The sequence below is a fragment of the Rhinopithecus bieti genome, unplaced genomic scaffold (assembly GCF_001698545.2).
Source record: "Rhinopithecus bieti isolate Rb0 unplaced genomic scaffold, ASM169854v2 scaffold_8674, whole genome shotgun sequence".
Classification (NCBI taxonomy): Eukaryota; Metazoa; Chordata; class Mammalia; order Primates; family Cercopithecidae; genus Rhinopithecus; species Rhinopithecus bieti.
Window position 1 is genome coordinate 271,542 of NW_016805883.1, and position 16,352 is coordinate 287,893.

At 50.7% G+C, this 16,352-nt stretch overlaps 1 protein-coding gene across 17 annotated transcripts in view; it reads right to left on the minus strand.

The window, feature by feature from the left end:
* The window catches only part of SLC4A9 (solute carrier family 4 member 9), a 30,754-nt gene extending 14,649 nt beyond the window's left edge, over positions 1 to 16,105 (minus strand). For 2 of the 17 annotated variants that reach the window (XR_001885984.1, XR_001885983.1), the window contains exons 1-23: positions 15,707 to 16,104; positions 15,195 to 15,355; positions 14,801 to 14,914; positions 14,307 to 14,362; positions 13,992 to 14,149; positions 13,633 to 13,720; positions 13,113 to 13,267; positions 12,629 to 12,745; positions 12,283 to 12,457; positions 11,996 to 12,129; positions 11,562 to 11,824; positions 10,606 to 10,664; positions 10,126 to 10,314; positions 9,883 to 9,996; positions 9,694 to 9,732; positions 8,562 to 8,723; positions 8,246 to 8,424; positions 7,485 to 7,557; positions 4,975 to 5,043; positions 4,536 to 4,709; positions 3,770 to 3,925; positions 3,307 to 3,405; positions 1,238 to 1,413 (exon numbers count right to left, since the gene is read on the minus strand). Coding sequence is in view for 13 of the 17 variants with exons in the window: in XM_017873883.1 (XP_017729372.1) it covers positions 3,695 to 3,925; positions 4,536 to 4,709; positions 4,975 to 5,043; positions 7,485 to 7,557; positions 8,246 to 8,424; positions 8,562 to 8,723; positions 9,694 to 9,732; positions 9,883 to 9,996; positions 10,126 to 10,314; positions 10,606 to 10,664; positions 11,562 to 11,824; positions 11,996 to 12,129; positions 12,283 to 12,457; positions 12,629 to 12,745; positions 13,113 to 13,267; positions 13,633 to 13,720; positions 13,992 to 14,149; positions 14,307 to 14,362; positions 14,801 to 14,914; positions 15,195 to 15,355; positions 15,707 to 16,008 (3,012 nt within the window). In the remaining 4 variants the exon portion in view is untranslated. The other 15 variants (XM_017873885.1, XM_017873884.1, XM_017873886.1 and 12 more) reach the window with 15 other exon arrangements.
* Between the last annotated feature and the right edge of the window lie 247 nt (positions 16,106 to 16,352).

The following is a 16,352-nucleotide window of genomic DNA, read 5'->3' on the forward strand; positions in this document are numbered from 1 at the left end:
ACAAACTACAGCTACATGCATCAACATGATTTTTGTTTGTTTGTTTGTTTGTTTTTGAGACAGTCTTGCTCTGTTGCCCAGGCTAGAGTGTGCAGTGGCATGATCTTGGCTCACTGCAACCTCTGTCTCCCGGTTCAAGCTATTCTCCTGCCTCAGCCTCCCAAGTAGCTGGGATCACAGGCATGTGCCACCATGCCAGGCTAATTTTTATATTTTTAGTAGAGACAAGGTTTTGCCATGTTGGCCAGGCTGGTCTGAAACTCCTGACCTCAAGTGATCCACCCACCTCGGCCTCCCAAAGTGCTGGGATTACAGGCGTGAGCCACTATGCCCAGCCCAAGATTTTATTTTTTCCTTGCTTTTTTTTTTTTTTGAGACAGAGTCTCACTCTGTTGCCCAGGCTGGAATGCAGTGGTGCAATCTTGGCTCACTGCAACCTACGCCTCCCCGGTTCAAGTGATTCTTCTGCCTCAGCTTCCTCAGTAGCTGAGATTACAGGTGCGTGCCACCATACCTGGTTAATTTTTGTATTTTTAGTAGAGATGGGGTTTTACCGTGTTGGTCAGACTGGTCTCGAACTCCTGATCTCGTGATCCACCTACCTCGGCCTCCCAAAGTGCTGGGATTATAGGTGTGAGCCACTGCGCCTGGCTTTTCTTGTTTCTTTCTTTTTTTTTTTTTTTTTTTTTTTTAATTTGAGACAGGTTCTTGCTCTGTTCCCAAGTCTGGAGTGCAGTGGCATGATCATGGCTCACTGCAGCCTCGACCTCCTGGGCTCAAGTGATCCTCCAGGCTCAAGCGATCGATCCTCCTGCCTCAACTTCCTGAGTAGCTGGGACCACAGGCATGCACCACCATACCTAGCTAATTTTGTGTGTGTGTGTGTGTGTGTGTGTGGAAACAAGGTTTCACTCTGTTGTTCAAGCTGCTCTGGAACTCCTGGGCTCAAGCAATCCTCCCACCTCAGCCTCCCAAAGTGCTAGGACTACAGGCATGTGCCACCACACCCAGCCAAAATTATTTTATATGTGTAAAAAGCTATTTCAAACTGACGAATACTTATTCTGGAAAGACTGGTTTTTTCTTTTTGCAAGCTGAAAAGAGTTCCCTGATGGCCCTTAGATTCTGTAAAAGAGAATCTGGGAGGACAGAAAGTTCAAAATGTGAAGCACTTCATGGCTCAGGACCTTTTAATGAGTAGAGAGTGAATGGGACCTGATCCGTCCCTCTGGCTCACCAGCCTTTCCTAAATGCACAGCAAACATGCTTGCTTCCTGCCACTCTCCACCCTCAGGTCAGGAGGTAACTGAGGTCTTGGCAGCTGCCCTTCAGTCCTTCCCCAAGCCGACTGAGCATCTGGAAGTTAAGCCAAAGGCCAAAAGTGTCCTGACTTCCTGAATAAGCACCTGTGAACTAAGAGAAGACATGGTGAGGCCAAAGCAAGTGCTCAGGGGACATACTACTGCGAAGAACAGAGCAAAAAGAATGATAAGAGATAAGGAGCGCCCAGGAGATCTTGTTCAGGGCCAGCCAGTGAATTCCCCTTTCTCTCTCCAGTCCCCCAAATTTCCCATTGCAAATGTCAGAGGCTCTTAGGTGCTTTTTTTTTTTTTTTTAGATGGAGTTTCGCTCATGTTGCCCAGGCCTGAGTGCAATGGTGCAATCTCGGCTCACTGCAACCTCTGCCTCCCAGGTTCAGGCAATCCTCCTCTCCAGTAGCTGGGATTACAGGTGTCCGCCACCACGCCCGGCTAATTTTTGTATTTTTAGTAGAGACGGGGTTTCACCATGTTGGCCAGGCTGATCTCGAACTCCTGACCTCAAGTGATTCATCTGCCTCGGCCTCCCAAAGTGCTGGGATTACAGACGTGAGCCACCACACCCGGCCTGGCTCTTAGGCTCTTGGGCTTGGAGAAGCATGAAGATGAGGATGTTCTATGGCCCAAAAGAGAGATTTTGTTTTGATTTTTTTTTTTTTGAGACGGAGTCTCACTCCGTCGCCCAGGCTGGAGTGCAGTGGTACAATCTTGGCTCACTGCAACCTCTGAAACTCCACCTCCCGGGTTCAAGCGATTCTCCTGCCTCAGCCTCTTACAGGCATGTACCACCATTCCCAGCTAATTTTAGTATTTTTAGTAAAGACGGAGTTTCACTATGTTGGCCAGGCTGGTCTCAAACTCCTGAACTCAGGTGATCCACCCACCTCTCCCTCCCAAAGTGCTGGGATTACAGGCGTGAACCACTGTACCTGGCCCCAAAAGAGAGTTCAGCTTTTTAAGGGCAACCAGTTCCAGGCTTTTGTACATGCTGTGGGCTTGCTTAGAATATTTTCCTTCCATCTAGTCCTGCCTTGCTCCTTTAAAACGTTTTTTTTTTTAGAGACAGGATCTCACTATATTGCCCAGGCTGGAGTGCAGTGGTTATTCACAGTTGTGATTATTGCACACTACAGCTTGAAGTCCTGAGCTCTTGCCTCAGCCTCCCTAGTAGCTGGGACTACAATTGTGTGCTGCTGTGCCCAGCTGCCTGGCTAGTTTCTATTCATTATTTGGATTTCAAATTATGGACCATTTTCTCGTAGAAATGGAACACCCACCACCCAACCACCACCACCCCACCTTCACCAACTCTCACCACTCCACCTTACTGTTCTCTAAGAAGAGGTTAGAAGCCCTGCTCCCATGCCATGCCCTGTTCTTCCCTTATCAGCACTATCTCACTCTAACAGTTGTCTGTTTATTTGTCTACTCTCCCACTGGGATTTAAGTTTCCTGAGGTCAGGGACTATGACTGTCTTACTATCTCTAGCACCAAGATAACTACATGACAGGTACTCAGAAAATGCTTGATATATGGATGAATAAAATAAAGGAATGGCAGAGAGGACAAGTGATAGAGATTTCCTCCACAAGTCTAGAGTGTGGTTCTCAGCAGCCTAAGAGAGGAGCCTTCCAAGCAAGGGAAAGGAACACCAGGCTTTCTCCTCCCTTCCTCTCCTTCCCACTCCTTCCCATTCTTTTGCCAGGGCACCACCCCCCACAACACCCATCTCCACTTCTCATTTGGTGTGAGTTTGAGCTCTCTCTACTGACCAAACTTCAGAACCACAGGGAGCCAAGCCTAGGCAGCCTTGCCAGTTATTCTTCACTAGGAAGAGACCCTTCTATACCCCAGCACCCCCAGTCTAGGATTCCTAAGGGACTGGAGTAAGGAGAAAACAGGGCTGGTCAACACACTGGAGAGTTCCAAGTTCTAAGCCCACACCTCCCATCCTCAACATCAGGAGCACTTCCCTCACATCCTCACCTCATGCTGTTTCCTGGGGTCTCCACTCCCAGACTCCTACTCCAGCTAATTCACAGAAATGTTGATTTCTGGAGCCTTTGGCTGATACATCAGCTCTGACTGTGGAAGACAGATCCCAAGATGGATTGAGAATAGATAGAAAGATAGATAGTGAGAGACAACATAGAGGAAGGGACCCACTGACCGGATATAAACCCACAGTGAGACAAAACAAAGATCAGAGTTGAGAAAGACAGCCCACTTGAGCTGAAGCCTCAGCCCTTTCCACCCACATCAAGGGCCCCTGTCCTATGAAGAAAGATTTCCTTCACCCCTTTGGTCTGCCCATGTGTCCATACACAGCTAAGGGAAGTGACTGTTGATCAGATCTGCAGGCTTAATGGAGATACTATTTAGCTCCTGGACAAGAACGCTCTCCCAAACCCTGACACATTCTCCTGAGAGGACCCAGCCTGGAGCTCACATCGTCACTGTCACTTCCACTGAACGAGTGTTCTGGCTCCAGCCCCTTCTCAGGGATGCTTCTCTCCTCCTCTGGCATCAGCTCATCCAGCCAGAGGAGTTCCTGTGGTGAGAAGACCCTCTCCAGGGCCTTTCGGACCCCCACAAGGCCCAACAACTGCAGGAATAGAAACATGGCCCAGGCCTGTCAGCAACAGCAGTAGGAACATTAATAATAACACTTCTTGAGCACTTCCTATGTGCTAGGCATTGTATATCAGTTTCACTGAATGCTAGCACATTCCTATGAGGTAGAATAATTATTCCCATCGTACAGAGAAGGAAACTGAGACCGCGAGTGATTAGTTACTTCCCAGAGGTCACACATCTGGGATATAGTAAGCAGATTGGTTCTACTGCGAAGCCTATGACTCTTAACTTCCTCAATAAGAACAAGGCCAGAAGCCACCTATGTTATCACCTCACTGAGTAATAAAAGTGTCACCATTTCCTCTACCAGGACCTCAGATTTCTTCTGGGTTTTATGTTCTTACCTGTGGCTGATCACTCCAAAGAGGTTGGGAAAAGAGGTGAATCAGGTATCCCAGGACTAGCCCATACATAGGTATCACTCTGCCATCTTTTTCTTTGTCTTAGGATTCTCAACCAGGGAGAGCCACAGAGAGTGAAAGGGGAGATTCTTCCTCTCATGGAGGCCTTGGCCACCCTTCCAGGCTCAGAGTCTCCCAGGACCCTCCAGGACACAGCCCAACCCTGCCTCAGGTTACCATGAGGGGGAAGATGATGGCTGCAGGGGTAGACTTGATTATCCAAAGCAGCCCCAGACAGACAAGCTGGATGGCTGTGAAGAGATGGACCCTGGTCAGAGGCACATGCCTCAAGAGTAGCAGGTCTGGCTGGTGTTTTGCTGGCATCAACAACAGCTTCACTCTCTTAGTGAACTAGGGGGATGAGAGGAAGAGAAAAGCAGGGCACTCAGGTAGCCTGACAGGAGGGTGTTACTGATAGCTATCGTAGCCCAGCACTGGGAGCAGGCGGGAAGCATGGCAGCTGAGTCCCTGAGCCCAGGAGAGACAGGAAAAAGAGAGTAAGAGGGGAATTCACAACTGTAGGCAGGAGATGCCAACAGAAAAGAAAAAAGGAGTGGGGTTGCTAGGTAATTTTATTCTTTTTTTTTCTTTTGTTAGGTGATTTTAATGGGCTCACCTGAATGCTGCTAAGTGCTGCCACCCCCATATACAGGAAGATGCCATAGAGTACAGGCATTGGGATGAACTGGTAGAAAGAAGCAGAGAGTTAGCAAAGTTTACTTCTGCCAACCTCCCAGATGCCCCAGGATGCCTAGATGCCCTAGATCCCTCTAGCATCTAGCATCTAGGTCTGCCCAGGCCTTGCTTTTCCTTTCACACTTTTCATGCCCGATCTGACTGAATCCTCAAACCAATCAGATGAAGTAAATGTTATTATTACCTCATTTTACAGATTGGGAAATTGAATTTCAGAGGAACTAAGTAACTTTGTCCATTACTTGGCCTACCACTCCAATCTTATCTATCACATTTCCCTCTGTTCTTTATGCACCCACTATACTAACCACTTTTCCTTCCCTCAACATGCCCAAGTTTGTTCCTACCCCTTGCAAAGCCTTTTACTTTGCTATTCCCTCCACCTAAAATGCTCTTCCCCCAGACTTTCTCATGACCAGTTTATTCTTATTACTCATGCCTCATCTCATGACACCCTGAAAGGTCTTCATTGACTTTTTAACTTCAGGCCCAATCTAAAGTAGCCCCTGGCACTCTTAATCATCTTATCTTCTTCTATTTTTCATAGAATTTATCACTATCTAAAGTTATCCTATTTTCTTGTTTTATTTTTTTTCTTTTTTTTCTTTCTTTTTTTTTTTTTTTTTTTTTTTGAGATGGAGTTTTGCTCTTTCACCCAGGCTGAAGTGAAGTGGCTTGGTCTTGGCTCACTGCAACCTCCACCCACCAGGCTCAAGTGATTCTCATACCTCAGCCTCCCAAGTAGCTGGGATTATAGGCACCTGCCACCACGCCTGGTTAACTTTTATATTTTTAGTAGAGACAGGGTTTTGCCATGTTGGTCAGGCTAGTCTCAAACTCCTGACCTCAGATGATCTGCCCACCTTGGCCTCCCAAAGTGCTGGGATTACAGGCATAAGCCACCATGCCTGGCCTCTTGTTTTAACTTTTAAAAATCTTTCTCCTTTCACCAGATTGCAAGGTTGGAAAAATGATTTCTTTTGACTACCATTATATCCCCAGTACCTAGAACAGTGCTTGGTATATGGGTTTTTGTTTGTTTTTTGTTTCTGGTTTTCTGTTTTTTGGGTTTTTTTGTTTGTTTGTTTTCTTTTGTTTTTTGAGACAAGATCTCACTCTGCCCAGGCTGGAGTACAGTGTCACAAACCTGGCTCATTGCAGTCTAGACCTCCTGGGCTCAGTGATGCTCCCACCTCAGCCTCCCAAGTAGCGGGGACTACAGGTGCACACCACCACGCCCAGCTAACTTTTGTGTTTTTTGTAGAGATGGGGTTTTGCCATGTTGCACAGGCTGGTCTCAAACTCCTGAGCTCAAGCGATCCGCCCACCTCGGCCTCCCAAAGTACTGGGATTACAGGTGTGAGCCACCACACCCAGCCTAGTATATGGTTTATGCTCTGTAAATGTCTGTGAATGAGAGTCACCCAGTTAGTAAGTGGCTGATCCAGTCCATCTGGCTCTTTCCATACTCTACTCTCACCCAGCTTCCATGACCTTTCCCTTCCCTAACCTCTTGTCATCCTGCCAGTGACTCTTGTCTGACATTCTCCACACCCTCCTTGACTGCTTTGCTGTCTTGGCTTGTTGAGCCTTTCTGCTATTACTTGTTACTTAATTTTTGCTCATGTGTGTGTGTTGCTGGTAGGGGCTTAGTTCCATATTTCTTTTCAATATTCCACCGACCCCTACTTCTCCCAAGTGCCTAGCAGTCTCACATATGGCAAATATTCTATATACCTCTGGTGAAGGAGAAGTGAAGGCTTTTTGCCTCAAAGTTTTTCTGGGGTCCCTTTTTTTTTTTTTTTTTTTGAGACAGTCTTGCTCTTGTCATCCAATGATCACCACTCACTGCACTCTCAAACTCCTGGGCTCAAGTGATCCTTCCACCTCAGGCACACACCACCATGCCCAGCTACCTTTTTTATTTTTTGTAGAGACAGGGTCTCCTTATGTTGCCCAGGTAGGTCTCAAACTTCTGCACTCAAGTGATCCTCCTACCTCAGCCTCCCAAGGTGCTGGGATTACAGGCATGAGCCACCGCACCTGGCCTGATCATATTCTTAGTCTCAGGTTTGTTGGGAGGCTAGAGCAAGGGTAGCACTTAGACCCTAGGGGATGGTGGTGGCACACCCACACCTTGCTCCACTGGGTAAAAAGCCCATTGGATAAGAGTTTGGGTTCTCAGACAGATCTGAAAAACTGGCTCGTTTGATGGGCTTTTGCAAATTACTTTGCCTCTTTAACCTTTGGCTGCCTCATTTGTAAGGTACATATTCCTTTCAGGGTTAATGTGAGGATTAAATGAGACCATGTATGGAGAAAACTTAACAGAGCACCTGGCACACTGTAAGTGTTCAACTAGTGTCAGTTCTTGCTGTGCTCCTATTATTAGTGCACTGACCCTGATCCTGGCTTGTATAACAAAGGTACCTTGAGCACAGGTGCCAGGAAGATGGAGGCTCCTGTAAGGATGAACACCACCAGGCCTGTCAGCCTCTGCTCCCTGTGGGGAGAGGGAAGAGTTAGCTGAGGTCTGGGGGAGTCCCTGGGGTACCCAGACTGGAGATCCTGGCTGAATGCCAGTACAGACCCTAGCAGCAAGAGGAAACTAGAGGAATACCCCAGTAGGTCACCTGGAGTGATGAGCCCTTAGCTTGATGTGAAAAATTGGTGGAGAGGAAGGGGCAGAGCACTTCAAGGTGAGAGTCCCAGACTTCTCCATCAATTCAAGTTCATAGTTGCTCCTCATTTTTATTTTGATGGAAAATTAGTAATGTTTACACTGCCATAAAGACTTACATTTCACAATTTATAAAGTTGATTTCATATACTTTAGATACTTAGACTGTGTTTCCAACGGTTCCAAAATTGTTTTTATGATGGATTCCTTTGTAACTTCTACATTGAGTGAGGATTATTAGGTGGCACCTGACCCTCCACTTCAGCCCTGGCTGCCTCTACCTTTCCATTGATGATGCTCCTCTTGAGGCCCCTCCCAGTCCCCATGGCTGAGAGAAGAGAGGGGAAGATCTGACTTACCCATCTCAGAGCCCAGAACTCACTCATTGTGCCACTGCAGTGTTTGTAGGACACCAGCTTAGAATTAAAGCTGCCCAAATAACTCTGCCATGTTCCCCATTGCCCTACCTTGCAGCCCACCTCTTACTCCGCTTCCTAAATACTGCCCTCACCTGATACCCAGGAAGTTGGGGAGCTCCCCAGGGGCACAGGCTCTGCTCTCTCTCCGAAGACTGTCCATGTGAGCCAGGGAGATGACAGTGGCTGAGACATACCAAGGCAGTCCAAGCACTGATGTGAGTAGCATCAGCACAGCCACACAGAAGAGGTCCAGGTGGAAGCCAGCTCCCTTCTGCAGGTAGTGGTGGGGGCAATGAGGATGAAGCTAGCCCAGGCCCTGGCCCTCTGTCCTCTGAGGTAGGATGGGGGAGCGTAGACTACCCTGGAGCTTCTGTCCCTTGGTCTAGGGCCTTGCCCAGCAGTCCTTACCTGCAGTCTGTATTCCACGCGGTTGAGGATGACCGCTGTGATCTGTTGGTCCATGAAGATGAGGATAGACAGCAGCAGGGCAGGCAGGGCAGCTGCCACACTCCACCACCACGGGTTGGTTCCAAAAGGTGACACCAGCCAGCCACGCCCAGGGAGTGTGGGCTGGGGGAGGGCATTTCATGGACAGGTTGGAGAGGGTCTCCCAAGAGCATCTCACCTGCACACCTCAACCTTGGCATTCTTCCACAACCTGTCCCCACCCCAAGACACTAGATGCTAGTGGGGTGTGTGTGTACAGCTGGTTCAAAGCATCCCAGTGCCTTAAAAGACAGCAGATGGAAGGAGACCAGCCCTGAGGTCAGGCTGGAACCAGGGGCTCTGGACTTTGGTTCAGGGTCCCTCCCTCCCTGGAAGAGAAGGAGGTGGCAGATGTGGCCTGCACACACTTCTTGATGTACAGAGCCCTGCTCCCTAGAGATCCCTCTTCCCCTATCCTGGGTGGGGCAACTCAGGCTCAGACCTGCCTTGATCTGAGGCAGGGACAGGGCTGGGTGTGTCTGCGTCAGCTCTGATTACAAGCATATGTGTAGGGGAGGGGGCCCCAGTTGCTGCCCCAGTTGGAGTCCTCCCTGCTCTCCTGTCTTGGAGGAATTCGGAGAGGAGGTCTCCAAATGCACAGGCAAAGTCTAGAAATCAGTGCTAAGCCTTGTCCTACACACTGTCATGCCTTGGAAAGGGAGTTCCAGCTTTCCTGGATCAGAGTAGGCAATAAGGGGTGCAAAGAAGACAGTGAGGAGTAGTGGGGTGGGCAGGGCCATGCCAAGGGTGGGGCAATCCCATAACAATAATAGCTAACATTTATTGAGGACTTGGTATGTACCAGGCATGTGGTAAGTGCTTTCCATTGTGATCTTCTGTAAACTCAAAACAATCTACGGAGTAGGAACTATTGTCATTTTATTATTTCCATTTTATAGATGAAGAAATTGAGGCTTAGAAATGTGCATTAACTTGCCTGATGCATAGCTGGGAAGTGGAAGAACTAGAACTCAAACCCAGGGCTGGCTGATCAAGACCCATTCTCTTAACCCATACCTTGTAATAATAGCTACCGTGTATTCTCTGTACTCACGTGTCTGCTGCAGTACTTCATTGAATCCCTGCGACAACCCTGTGGGGCCGTTATTATTACTATCTCTAGTTTATGAGTGAAGAAAGAAGCTTAGAGAAGAGAAGTGTGGGATTTATGCATTTTCCTTTCCCATGATCTGCTGGCCCTGCTTTCCCCTATGGTACCCCAACCCTATTCCCTGGCTCTCACCTTGAACTCTCTGGGCACCATGAGCTTTGGTGTGGCTAGGCCCAGGAAAGCATCAAGGCCACAGCCCAGCAGGATGGCCAGGACTGAGGAGAAGTCGCTGAGCCCTTTGCGCACCTGGCACACAGTGGACACTCAGTCAGGTCCAGACCTGCCATCCCTCTTTTTCCATACCACTTCCCACTCACAGATAGGACCCAAAGCTTAGAGTCAGGCCTCTCCCACAAAAAGAAAGGTGACACTCACCACAGAGGGGAAGAAGCGGCTGGTCTTTATACACTTGAGGGCCATAGCAAAGAAGAAAGAAGTAAGGAAGAGGAGAAGGGAGAAGAAGGCAATGTCTGGGACTGTATGACAGCCAGGGCCACGAGGCTGGCCTCCCTGCCGGGTACACTCAGGTGGCGGCAGCAAGGATGCATTGATCAGGCCTAGGTCCTGTACACAGGACGGATGCATTGATCAGGCCTAGGTCCTGTACACAGGAGGGTCGGGGTGGGGTTACAGGCAATGGAGTAAATGTCCTGCTCTCCCGGACCCACTTCAAGGGAGGAGGGACCCACAGAGATACCAAGGGCCCAGGATGGGAAGTTCCCAGCTGTAGGAAATGGCTAAGCCACACTCACCTATGAAGGTTTCCTTAACCTACGGGTAGGAAGAGCTAGGAACCACCGACTGCCTTGGTCTCCACCCTTTCCTTCCTAGAACCTCCCAGGAGCAGTCCCTTACCATGCTTACGATGTCGTCTCTGTCTTTTGGCCTTGTCCTTATCCATTGAGAGTCATTTCCTGGGAAGCAGAGAATAATTCAGATGTATGTTCCCTCCCCTGGGAACCTTCTCCAGCCCCATAAAATTCTAATCTGATGGGTCCAGCTGAACCAGAGTTCTTAATTGTGACTCATCTGTCTGCTGACTCTATCACTACTGAGTGTGTACTGCTCAGGACATTGTCTCATGCCCTCATCCTCTCAAATTCTCTACCCATCTGCATCCCGTGTACCAAGCACTGGACCTGGCCACAGCAAATGCTCAGCAAATGTTGACTGAATAGAGAAGTATACAAATCTGTGTGTTTCCACCAGGGCTAGAACTGGTCTTGTTCATGCCTAGCACTGATAGAAGAACATGTAGAGAGGCCATTTCTTCCCAGTCCTGGTGTTGCCTTCCATGTGGAGGGATATATGCAAGTGTAATACTCCAAGCCTCTCTCCACCTGGCCGGCCACTCTCACCCAGAAGAGCAATGATATATTTGATTGGTGATTTCAGGAAATGAAGCTGGGCATACCTGGCCCTGCCCCTTTCTCTCCCCTCTCTCGAGTATAAGCTGCCTGTTTGATGTATGTGTTTAGCTCTGCTTCCCCGGGGCAAGATAGTCTCAAACCAGTGCTTCCATGACTGGTGGGTAAGTCTATTCAATTTTGGCTTCATCATTAGGAAGCCTATTCACCTATATATATAACCCATGTTCCTCTATCAGTGTTGTCAGAAAGGATGACTATATTGGGCCTTCTGTTGTCTTATTTCTCAATTGATTCAGAACCAGAGTGGAAATAGTACTGCCAGTTATTGGGTAAGTATGCAGCACTTTGCAGAACTTAACCAGGGGGGATAGTAAGGGTGCAACCCCTCCCCTTCCCTACATTCTTCTTCACCTGACCAAGGTCCCTGTTTCCCTTACCCACCTCCTGGGCCTGGGTATTGGCAGAGGCACCCGTAGGCAGAGGACCCAGGCTTCTGGATAGGATAGGTATGGGTCAAGTTCAGCATTTTGCCCACAGCATCGTAGATGAAGATGAGGCTGATGAGGGCACAGAAACCTTCCTCGGTGAAGCGGGTGAAGTAGCGCACCAGAACACTGGCCTCTGTGGCCACCAGCACCAGGCAAAAGGTAGCCACCCAGATGCCCACCCATAGGCGGAAGGGCAGGTAGTCCAGGCTGTAATCTCTGTGGGGATGAGAGACAGGAAGTCTTAGCAGGGCTGTCTGCTTCCCACCAAACCCAGGTCAGGTATCCCTCAACCCAAACAGATAGCTCCCACCCTCTCCTATTCACCCAGCCAGGAGCAGGCTGACCATGGCACTAGTGAGGATCTGGTGATGGGGGTAGCTCTCTTACCTGCTGAAAGAGAAGAGCAGGCGCTCAAAGACCAGCACCGGCCCAGTGCTGCTCAGGATGGTGAGGGGCTGGCCTGCCATCAGGCAGAAGGCAGCTCCTGCCACTGCTGTGCCCAGGAAACTTTCCAGCACTCCCTGGAAGCCAACAGGGGCTCAGCACAGGACCCTGAAGTCCTCAGGACAGGAGCCCAAGCTTTGGGAGAGCCTCCTTAACTTACCCATAGTCCCAGGGGAAGGGAAGGACTAGGAGACACCAAGGCTTGTACCTGCCCCCTGGGCCCTACCCACCTGGGCACCATCAGTGGCATCTCCCAGCAGACCCCCGAAAGTGATGGCATTAGTGACAGTGGCCAGGTAAATGTAGAGTACCGCCGAGAAGCATTGGAGATGCAGGGCGTCCAAGAAATCGCTGAGGTACCACGGGGCCTTCCTGCGCACGTCCTGGATAAGGCCCCCAAACAGCCTCCCGCCCGAGGGTCGTCAGTGATCCAGGTTTTCACACCCCACACCCGCATCCCTGCTACTTTCCCTGTGGCCGGGTGAGCCCCTCCCACAGTGAGCACACACCTCAGTTTCCCTGTGACTCCTCCCCTCCGTAGGTCACCCACCCTTGCTTCCTCCCAGCTCGCCTCACCTGCCAGTCCGCTGCAACTCCGGGCTGGGTGCGTGCGGCCCATGGTGGTGCCTGTCCTCAGCCGAGGTCAGGCGCGGGCCGGAGGGACCTCTGATCTCCCGCTGTTGCGAGGGAAGCCTGAGGAGGAGGGGAACCCGAGGTTGGCTAAGGATCTCCAACCCGTCCGGACTCGGCCCAGAGCTGGTGGCGCCCTGCCCCCTGGCGGCTACTCTTGTCTCTGCTGGCGAGGGGACCATGGCGACACAGGGGCCTCAAGAAGGTCCAGGTCATATTGCGACCTGTAGAAAGCCAGGCTCGGGCAGGGAAGGTTTTGTTCAGGTCTCTTAGCGACAGAAGTCCAGCAGAACTCCGAGTTAGGCCTGCCTGACTTCAAATCCAAAGATAGGTCCCTATCTCTTTCCTGGGACCTCACCCCCCCTCAACAATGGAATCAGACCCAGGGCCTATGGGCAGGAATCTGTATGGGATGATAGCTCCCAGGTACCTTTTGTGCTGAGATGGCAGACATTTGGGCGGGGGAATCCGGGCTGTTGGGTCCCACCGACCCGGGGGAAGCACTGTCACCTCCTCTAGGAACGCATCCAGGGCTGCCAGAAGGTCATGAAGGTTGCTGGCCCGACGAACTGACCACTGGAATTGCTGAGGATGGGGACACAGAATGGGTGGTAAGTGCAAATCTGGTCTCTTACATGCATTTTCATAGTGTGAAAACTAGACACATGTCACAGAGGCAGACAAGTCATTCACACATTCCTTTATGCATGCATTCATTCATTCAATGGGTATCTATTGAGTGCCTATAGTGTGCCAGCACTCAGCCAGTAATGGGGCTGCACTAGGAGACAAGGAAACTTCCGTCTCATTGCTCACTCTGCCTCATTGCTATATTTAGGCACACATACAGAGTCCACACACACACGAACCCATGCATGCATGCATGTGTGCACATACACACAGGCATGTGTGCGCGAGCGCGTGCACACACACACACCTGCTTAGCTCACCGGGTCACTGAGGAGGACAGCTGCTGCCCGTCCCATCTCATGGTAGCCCTTTCCCAGCATAGGGGGGCCCAGGAGAAGGCAGAAAAACCTGAGGAAGGAACCAGGCCCCAGAGATTCACAGGCTGCTTTCCCACAGGGCAGCCCTGGCCTCTGATGCTCAGCTCTGACCTATCAGTTCCCATAAACATACTCATTTGCACACCTACCATGCAGTTCTGACCACTACTCTCTCCCCAGACCCCTGAGCATCATCCTCCCCACAGCCTGAGAATCAGACTGAGACCCTCCTTCCCCTCCCCAGTAAAGACCCTTCTGGGCTCTAGGAACCCTGACTCCCACTCACTCCCAAGTAGCCTTACCTGCTTGGGAGGGACACCTCAGTAAGGGACCCCAGTACCACAGGATCCCGCAGTCGAACAAAGGCTCCCAGTGGCTGTGCCAGAAAGCCCAGCTCCCCTGCCAACACAGTCCCTGCCTCGGCTCCTGGAGGCAGCTTCTGTCTCAGGGGGTTCTGATACTGGATGGGGGTTCAAGGAGACAGAGAGTATGAAAGGTTATTTGGGGAGGATAAGATCTCAACTGATGAGAAATCCAGTGGAGAGTAAGTAGACTTTTGTTAATTCCTAACCCCTCTCCCAGCCACTGGAAAGGGACCCCAAGGAAGGGCTACAAACCTGTTCCCTCAGGGGGGCTTCCTCATTGTCAGAAGCCTTTCTTGGAAGAGTAGAGCCTACAAAACAGGATTATGCAGTGATTAAGACCACAGGCTTTGGGGTGGATCCACCAGGATTCCCTAATCACTTTTGCCACTGACAAGCTGTAAGACATTAGAGTACACCCTTCTCCACTCTGAGCCTCAGTTTCTTCATCACTAAAATGGGGATAATTGTGGTACTATTTACAGGGTGGTTGTGAAGATCAAATGAAATACTGTGTGTAAAGCTCTTGGCACAGTGCCTGCCAAGTACATCTCTTCACAGAGCTCTCTTACGATTCTAGCCCCCTGAATCTTCTCCCCACAACATTATCACAAGTTTCCTCTTGATCATGAGTCCTGTGTTGGAGCCTGAACTAAGCCTGGGCTACTTCTAGCCCTAGAAGGTACAGGGGAGATCTGAGACCCTGCCACACCAGGGTCTTGGTCCTGGGCCCAGGGAGGGGCTCTCACCCCAGCAGGGCCTGGTGCCTGTGGTCTGGTTGTAATGCTGGGGTCTCTGCAGCAGCAAGGCCTGCAGCTGCCCTCTCAGCTCTGGGCTCAGCGACTCCACCCTGGTCACCTGCTCTGGAGAATGGATTGGGGGTTACCTCCTTCCTGAGAGTTCCCTGCCCCACACTCTTCCCCGTCTCCCTCTGCCCAGACCCCTTTCCCTTCTGGGAGTCTCAGACTGCCAGGGCCAATGAACTTGCTCCTCCACCCTGCTTTTCCATGTCCACCTGTGACAAGGGTAGACAATCCTAGGAGGGGTAGAGGTGGGCTCTCGAAGATTCCAAGACTTTGGAGGGGAAATCCTGGGGAAAAGGCATGGCTACCCAGGCCCTTCCTGCAAAGGCTCCCAGCCTACCCACGAGCTCCAGGAGGCTCTGAGCTGGGCAGTCCAGCAGTACAAGGCCCTCGGCCAGCAGGCTGCGGAGCTTCTGGAGGCTGGGAAGTACCAGGGTGGGCACATGAGGGGCACTCCACCGGCCTGCAGCCACCTCCAACTTCTCCTCAAACAGTACCCACCTGTGATGAAGGTGGATAGAGGTAGACAGTGTTATTGGGGGCATTTCTCCCATGTCCAGGAGCAGAGATGCAGAGGAGCTAGGGAAGGCAAGGCAATGAGGGTATCCTGGGCCCAGTGGTGTGAAGTGTTCCCCCACCCCTGGCAGTCACCCCTCATCTTGGGTCTTGGGGATCTCAAAACTAGACTGCAGAAGAGGCTGGGCATCATGGAAGGTAAGACCCTGAAATAAGGGAACACAGCTGGGAAAATCCTAATTTTGGGCAGCCCCACAAGAAGCACTGGGGGGCATATAGGAGGCTCCAGCTGGGGAAGGGGAAGGATCCCACAGAACTGGCCTGCATCCAACTTACCTGCCTGTCTCTCTCCACTCTAGTGCCTGGGGCCAGCCCAGCAGCTCATTCAGCTGAATGAAGAGCAGAGGGTCTTTGGGTACTCCCAGTTCCTTGCTCTCTGTGTCTGAGGGGCCATCAGGGCTGGGGCCGGTGCCAGGGCCAGGGTTGCTGTCCAGCTCCCCTGAAGGAATAGTTCTAGGAGCACTGGAGGCTTCAAACCCCTCCTGGCCTGGCAGCTTCATTTCCATGAGGCTTGCACAGAATCTCGGAACCAGTACAGTCTGAGGTTCTGAAGCCAGGGGCCCTCTGACTGGTTGCATTTATAATGCATCCCCCACTGCAGCACAACACAAACAGAACAAGGCCTGCTGACTCCAGAGCCTACTGGTCACCTACTCTCCTACTTGCTTCCCCCACCCCCTGCTGGCATAAGAGTATTTGTAAGACTAGCCTGGCCTTTCCCTGGCTCTCTCCAGAAATGCCCAACCTGGGGCCAAAACGTGTATGTGCATTTCCTGTGTTATCAGGTCTGATCCTACTGTGTTTTGTGTAAAGAAACAGGAGTAAATGATTGGCCTGGGTCTGAGGACTTGGTACCTCCAGATTTTGCTGCCCCTCACTTGTATCAAATATAAACACCAAACACCCAGGACTGTTTTGGGTG